Genomic DNA, 7,384 nt, shown 5'->3' with positions numbered 1-7,384 from the left:
AAACAAACAAAACAAGGTGTAGGACGATGCAGTATGTTACCAAGAGGATATAGGAGGCCTGTCCAGAAAAAGTCTAGCCATTGCTAATATAATGAGAATGGTTTGCATGACAGTAATGTAACCTAGCAGCCAAGGAGAGTGGACTGCAATGCACATTCATGAACAATGACAACTTCACTGTATTAGTCAGTGGGGGTGGTAGATGCTATTGAGTGGGCTTGTGTACTGTGTAGCCATCACATGCAAAATGACTGAGCAAGCAGAGCAACAGATCTACATCAAATTTTACATTAAGCCTGAACATTCCTCCACAGAAACTATTTGGATGATTCAGAAGGCTACAGCTATGGGCAATTGGTGATTGGTAGCTTTATCACAACACACTTGCTCATCCACCACATCTTATACAGAGTTTTTTGGTGAAACATCAAATCACCCTGGTGACTCAGCTCCCCTATATCCAAGATTTGTCGCCCTGTGACTTCTCTCTTTTCCCAGAACTAAAAACACCTTTGAAAGGGAAGAGATTTCAGACATTTGATGAGACTCAGGAAAATACGATAGGATACCTGATGCAGATTGGGAGAACTGAGTGAGGTCCCAAGATGCCTACCTTGAAGGGGACCAATGTGTCATTGTCCTATGTACAATGTTTCTTGTATCTTGTATCTTCTTCAATAAATGTCTCTTTCATATTACATGGCTGGATACTTTCTGGACAGACTTTATATACTTGTATTAGGTATAAATATTCCTGGGTAAAATATATGAGGTATCTCACATATATAAGTAATATGTGCAATACCTAAATAATTATATATAGTGTATATGTATATATGTATATACATATGTATATAATTTGTCATGATTAACAAATCTTTTGAATTAACAGTCATCTTTTGAAAAGCCTCCCTATATACACATTTGCCTATGTTTACAGAATTCCCCACATAATATCAGTCCTGCTTGTCCATTCAAGAAGTCAGAATTTAATACTCCAGCCTCCTTTACAGCTAGGTACAGGCATGTGACTTATATTTTGCTAAATATGTTTGCCCATCTGGCTCTGCACTAGAGAAATGGTAGGAACACTAATAATGGTTTGCCTTCAAGGGTCAACAGTGGTAAAGCTGTAAGCATCTGAAGCTCTGTTTCTTTGGTGTGAGCTATTTCAGTCCGGGTCCTTTGAGAAGCAGATATCAAGAGCAGCTTAAATGAGCAAGGATTCTATTAGGGGAACTGTCCGTGCAAGGAAAAATAGCCAAGGGTCCACAAAATTCTGGGAGAGCCATCAGGCCACTATGCAAGTCTGACCCTGAGTAAAGAAGACAGAAATGAAGGTTAGGTGGGAGCGTCCTAGACTAAAATGTAAAGTGTAGGAAAAGCTTAGCAAAGCTGATGGGGGCTCCTACTGTCTGAATTTACTGTTGAAGAGATCCCCCATCTCCAAGGAACATACTCACCCTCATTGTCCTACTTCATTCAATCATTACCTGGAAGCTGTCCATGGGAGGAGTGGCCTCACTGCAAATTCTGGGTAGGATTTCACTGCCCAGCTGCTGGGGCAGGATACTTTCACAATCTCTACATGGTTTGGGAACTTTATTTAAAAATATTTTCTAAATGATATGGCACAGTAATAGTGACAAAGGTGACTCATGGGAACCTTCTGCCCTCCTTAACTCTGCATTGGCACGCAGCCTCAAACCTGGTAGGTGATGGGAAAGGGAAGTGGGCATCAAGAACAGCTGTCTTGGCACTTCCTGCCTTGACAACACAATGTGGGAGGGTTCAGTGCACCTAGCCTATTATCTTACCCCAGATAGAGTGACTAACCCCATTGTGTCCTGTTTTCCCCTTCCTCCTCTTGGTATTCCTAAGCCCTTGTTTTATTTATCTGTCTTCATCATTTACTCCAAGTATCCTCTTGTTTCCTTCCAACATCCAATGAACTATCAAGCCATTTGTCAATGAGCATAAACTGACTTAGCATTTACCTGGAAATGTCATTAAATCAAAGAAGAGCTATAAATAAATAATGTAGAGAATACTGAGGCTTGCTGACAAAGAATTAAGGGTTGAATATATGTGATTTCAGGGGTTACTAGGTAAAATGTGTGTGTCCTGCATTATTGAGTCAGCTCGACTCTTTGCAACCCAATAAATGACTGACGTCCACAATGTTCAGTTCTGAACAGCCCTACTTAGCTCCTGTAGATTCACGACTATCGCTTCTTTTATGGAGTCAATCCCAAACTTTTCCAAAACGTTTTTATGGGATCCATAGCAAAAAAAAATTGTTTTTGAACAACACTGTTCCAGGAGTCTAATGAAAAGAGCCTGTCACTTTGGTTTCATAATGAACAGTTCCTCATGAACTCACTGGGTGATACCCTGGGAGGGGAGCACAATTAGTAATGTAGAAAATATTGGGGCAGACTGTGAGAACAGAAATACAGCTTTTTCATTAACTCATTTTGTAACCTGTAATAGTTAACCTGCCTAGTATTATTTCCTCATCTATAAAAATGAAATGATTGGAGTGTGGTTTATTTGAAACTGGAAGCTATTCTATTCTGTCACTATAACTGTCTTTGAATATCTTCCAAGAGTTTCTCTTTTCTTTCCTGTTAGTTTGAAGTTCTTCTCTAGAAGTAACACAAGCAGTTGGGAATAGGAAGGAAAACAATAACTACTGTTATTTTCCTTTTCTTCTTCACTAAAGAGAACATGCTTCTTTAAGACTTATGCAATGGATAAATGGTCAAGAATTAAATTAAAACAATTGCGCAGCCGTTACAGTAATTTCTGAGGCTTCATGGAGTATCTCTTAAATCCTGTGTATTAGAAACAGACATACATAAGGCTTCCCTTTACACCTAGGATCCATGATAGAATCCATGGATTCTAACTATGTATTTTTTTCCTGTGTAGGAAAAAATACATCTTTGTTTTCAGTAACCTCTGAATTAATTTCCTTTAATTAGTAAGGTAGGTAATGACCAGACTATTAGCAGTTATTGTTTGTTACTCTGTTACAAATAAAAATCAGTTTCTTATAGCACAGATGTTACAGATGTCTCAAAATGTAATTTATGCTCTTCACTATTTTGAAGTTATGGGATTTTATTAGATTTGGCTCTAGCTTCTGTTATTTGAAGCACACATAACACTATACACACATATAAAAAACTATTGCTATTTAACAAAAATGGTTTTAATATTTTGATAACTATATCTCAACATAAGTTTCTTTGTTATCATACATTTTATTTTATGTGTTTAAAAACATTGCTCTGAGCCCTGGCTGGTGTGGGTCAGTGGACTGAGTGCTGCCTGTGAACAAAAGGGTCACCAGTTCAATTCCCAGTCAGAGCACAAGCATGGGTTGCAGGCCAGGTTCCCAGTAGAGGGCGCCGGGGAAGCAACCACACATTGATGTTTCTGTCTCTCTCTTCCCCACTGTTTAAAAATAAATAAATAAATAAATAAATAATCTTAAAAAAGGAGCATTGCTCTGAGAAGGAATCCATAAACCTCACCGGGTTATCAAAGAAATCTTTGGCACTCATGGACACAGAAACACACACACACACACACACACGCACACACGCACACATTAAGATTATCCTAGCATGAATACAGATGTATAGATCGTTAAAGGGTCCCTAGTGCATCATGGAACAATTGATAGTGGCTACTGTAAATCTGAAAAACTGCAAATTATGGCTCAGTAATTGAGTGGAGAAACTTAAGGAGCAGCCAAGAACTGCAATTTTAAGAGAAAAAAAAGTTTTCCAGAAATCCCAAAAGCCATGGGTAAGCAATGAGGCCAGGAGGGGCCACTTCAGTTTCTTTTTCTTTCTTTTTTAAGATTTTCCTTTCTTTTCTTTTCTTTTCCTCACTCTCTCTCTCTCTCTCTCTCTCTCTCTCTCTTTACTTTTAGAAAGAAGGGAAGAGAGGGACAAAGAGAAGGAGAGAAACGTGGATCACAATCCACTGAGTCATATCAGCCAAGACCCTACTTGGATCGCATGCTTTATTACTGCCTGGCTACTAGGACTGAAGGGCCAACAACCCACTTCCTGTAGCCTGAAGCTAAGACCTATCCCACCCTATTCTTCCCTTGGCCTGACCAAAGGGCTACCCTGAACACATGCAGGTGAATGAATATACACCACTGAGTCGAAGAATTCTCTTTCAAAATTTATGTCCGGGCATGTTGCTGATACCCTACGACTACTACTGGGTTAACATGCGTGAGCTGACCCTCTTTCTTCGGGTTGGCTTGCGCTTTTCAGCCGATGACAGAAAAGTTTCTTCCACAACCTCGTTTGGAAACCATCGCTTGCAGCGCGAGAGGTGGGGGAGCGTTCTACTACCCCAGGATGTTGGCTCATTTTTTTCCCTGTCGTTAGGGCAGAAATTCAGTCCGGGAATCACGAACCCTTTGCTTGGAGGTCGGTCCTCTCCTAAATATTCCCAGTGCGAGCTTCTTTAAGGCTCCAGATTCCAGAACCGAATCCTCCAGCAAGGTCTCCGACTCCACCTCCTTCACTGCGGCCGAGGTAACACTCGGCATCGCTCCTAAGAGCAGCGCCGTTAGCTTACGTACAGAGCCTGATTGGCCACCTCCTCCGGGCGGGCTGGGATTGGCGGCCAGCCGGTCCCGCCCCTCGCCCCCGCCCTGGCCCGTGGCAACCCGGGTGTCCGCGCGCAGCCTGGCAGTTTGCCTCTTCGTCGTCCTCCGGCCTGCGTTCATGGCTACCGCTGCTACTGAGGAGCCCTTCCCTTTTCACGGCCTCCTGCCCAAGAAAGAGACCGGGGCCGCCTCCTTTCTCTGTCGCTACCCGGAATATGACGGCCGAGGAGTGCTCATCGCCGTCCTGGACACTGGGGTTGACCCCGGTGCCCCGGGCATGCAGGTGCGGTAGCTGCGGAGCGCTCGGGCTCGGGCTAGGGTGGCCGGCGGGCCCTGAACTGGTAGGGGAGTAGCCTTCGAGCCCGGAGGCCGAAGCCCACTGGGAGGCCGAGCGGGAGCCGGGTGCTAGAGGAGGCAGAGGGCAGAGCGTGCGCGGAGGCCGGGCGGGGTGCCAGGGGCGCGTGGCCCCCAGCCCGGGCACCCCGGCCCCCAGCCTGGGCACCGCGGCTGGGAGGTGATCCCGGCCCAGACAAAAGCAGCGGGCGCGGCTGGTCGGGTGTGTGGATCTGCCTTTCACCCAGGAAGCCCCTTCCTACCCTGGCGCTGCCAGGCCCTGGCCCTCGGGCTCCTTCCCGTCACACTATCTTCCTCCACTGATCCCTCGTGTCCCGGGCACCAGCCCATGCCTATTTTCAAATGAGGATTTTACAATTTTTATTATACGTTGCGGGGGAGGGGCAAGTGACCTATCAGAACTTATTTTTGTTACTGAATTAGGGAGATTTGGTTTTGGAAAGGATTGTTTATTTTTAAACACGAAAGCTGGGTTTCATGAAGATAACTCGATCAACTTCCGGAATTATTTCCTTTGGTAGTTTATGTATTCTACTTTTAAACCATCTTCTGCAGTGTACTTATTTAGAGTCATTGAAACGCATGTCTTCGTTTTTTAGTTTGGTTTTGGCGAACTTCAGACTCTATTAAATTATACTTCTGTAAATTTTTAGCCTCCAAATATAAGACAACATACTTTATTTACAATTTTAAAAATTACTTTGTTTTGCCTTAGGCACCTTTAGATCAAGGTACCATACTAAAAGATAATTTTAAATGATGCTCCTCTGAAACATATTCTACTTAAAGTATCCAAAGTTTGACTTTTGTAAATTTAGCCTTAGCCTGTTAGTGAAATCCAGTAATAAAATTTCACTGATCTTAATCAAGATCAACTCCTGTATGCTGATCTCTCATTTCAGTGCATCATCTGTGTATTTTACCCTCCTTTCTATACTAAACGCTGAAATTTAATAATCATCTCCCCTCTCTCCCCCATACTTCTGCCTCTGTACCCTCTATTGTGCTGTCCAACATTTGAGGTAGCATTTTGGAAATTAGAATGTAATTAAGCTGGGAAAGGGAACTAGTCTGACTGTATAGAATCTCTCTGGTTCCTCCTGTTGATTCTTCATCATTCTGGAGTACAGTACATCCTATGGTGGTCCTGCCAGGCATCTTTGGTGAATCATAGAGGAGCAGGTGATGAGTTCCCTCCTGGTAGCTCTAGTGGTACAGTTATGTTAAAAACTGAAGACTTAAAACAGCTCTCATATCATTGAAGCTTTATTACAGATTAGTAATGGTTTCCATTTTGTTGTGTTGTATGTTTAATTTTTATAGGGATAAGTAGGAGGAGTACAGCTGGGTAGGTGGTTCACTGGGTCTTTTGTCGGGATAGTAAGAGAATCAGAAGAGTTTGGAGGAGTACTTAGTAAAAATACTTTTGTAGAATTTCCCATTTCTGCTTATCAAATTATTTCATTAACTCTCTGTAAAGTAACTAATTCTCATCCCACAGTGTCATTATGAAAATTGATTGAGATTAATTATATGTGACTCTTTTAAGTGCTCAAGTCACATATAATTAATATGTTAAACACTACTTTTTAAAATTTAATTATTGTTCAAGTACAGTTTTCTCTCTTTTACTCCCATTAAACACTACTTTTTTTAAAGCAACGAAGTTTAGTTAAAGGAGTGTATGCTGGGTCTTAAATCACCCAACCATCTGAAAGATAAATATGCATGTAATAGCAAATGTTTAAACAGTGAAATATTGAAGTAAAGTAAAAACATAATTATCCTAACAACTTTTAACTCTGAGAGGTTGACCCAAACATGACTAGTTAAGAGATTCATGGCTTGCAAACATAGTGACTTTTTGTTTTTTTACCTTACCTTTAACAAATTAATTTTGTATATCTATGTATACCTACTTCATTAAGATAAGAAAGTGGATAGAAGTGAAAAGGAGGGAAAGAGTGAAATAGGGGAGGAAGAGGCCAAAGTGGAAGTTTGGAAAGCCTAGTGGAGTCTAAATAGAGGACTAGAGGCACAAGTGGAAACTTTCAAGAACACAGTGGACTGTGTTATTCTTTGATAACTGCTTTGGGCCTGGTTCTCTTTTGTTCAACAGTTGTGTGGGCTTGTTAGGAGGATGGACAGTATGTCAAGAGTAATAATCACATAAATGATTAAATCTTTGCTCAGCAAATATTCGGGCATCTGATAGGAGCTTAATGTGTTAAAAAATAATGTAGTCCGGCAGACTCTGTTACAGAGATTGATCAGAGAGGACCAATGAGAGCTAGACCAATCAGACTTTATAGATGAGAGATGGTACTTGGACTGGGCCTGGAAATAAATGTGCAATAGCCAGTGTGTCTCCCTAGCCACCGGTGTTGC

The 7,384-nt window shown here is 41.9% G+C and overlaps 1 protein-coding gene across 3 annotated transcripts in view; it reads left to right on the top strand.

Moving 5' to 3' along the window:
- The first annotated feature begins 4,692 nt into the window (after positions 1 to 4,692).
- TPP2 (tripeptidyl peptidase 2) overlaps positions 4,693 to 7,384 on the top strand; it is a 90,420-nt gene continuing 87,728 nt past the window's right edge. For 2 of the 3 annotated variants that reach the window (XM_037065786.1, XM_037065789.1), the window contains exon 1: positions 4,693 to 4,925. In XM_037065786.1, coding sequence (XP_036921681.1) covers positions 4,761 to 4,925 — 165 coding nt within the window. In that variant the 5' untranslated portion in view covers positions 4,693 to 4,760. The remainder of the gene's footprint in view (positions 4,926 to 7,384) is intronic. The other variant, XM_037065788.1, reaches the window with a different exon arrangement.

The sequence above is a fragment of the Sturnira hondurensis genome, unplaced genomic scaffold (genome assembly GCF_014824575.4).
Source record: "Sturnira hondurensis isolate 20B ecotype Veracruz unplaced genomic scaffold, ASM1482457v3 Scaffold0016184, whole genome shotgun sequence".
NCBI classification, from domain to species: domain Eukaryota; kingdom Metazoa; phylum Chordata; class Mammalia; order Chiroptera; family Phyllostomidae; genus Sturnira; species Sturnira hondurensis.
Note: the sequence above shows the minus strand (reverse complement) of the source record. Positions and strands in the feature narration are given on the sequence as shown.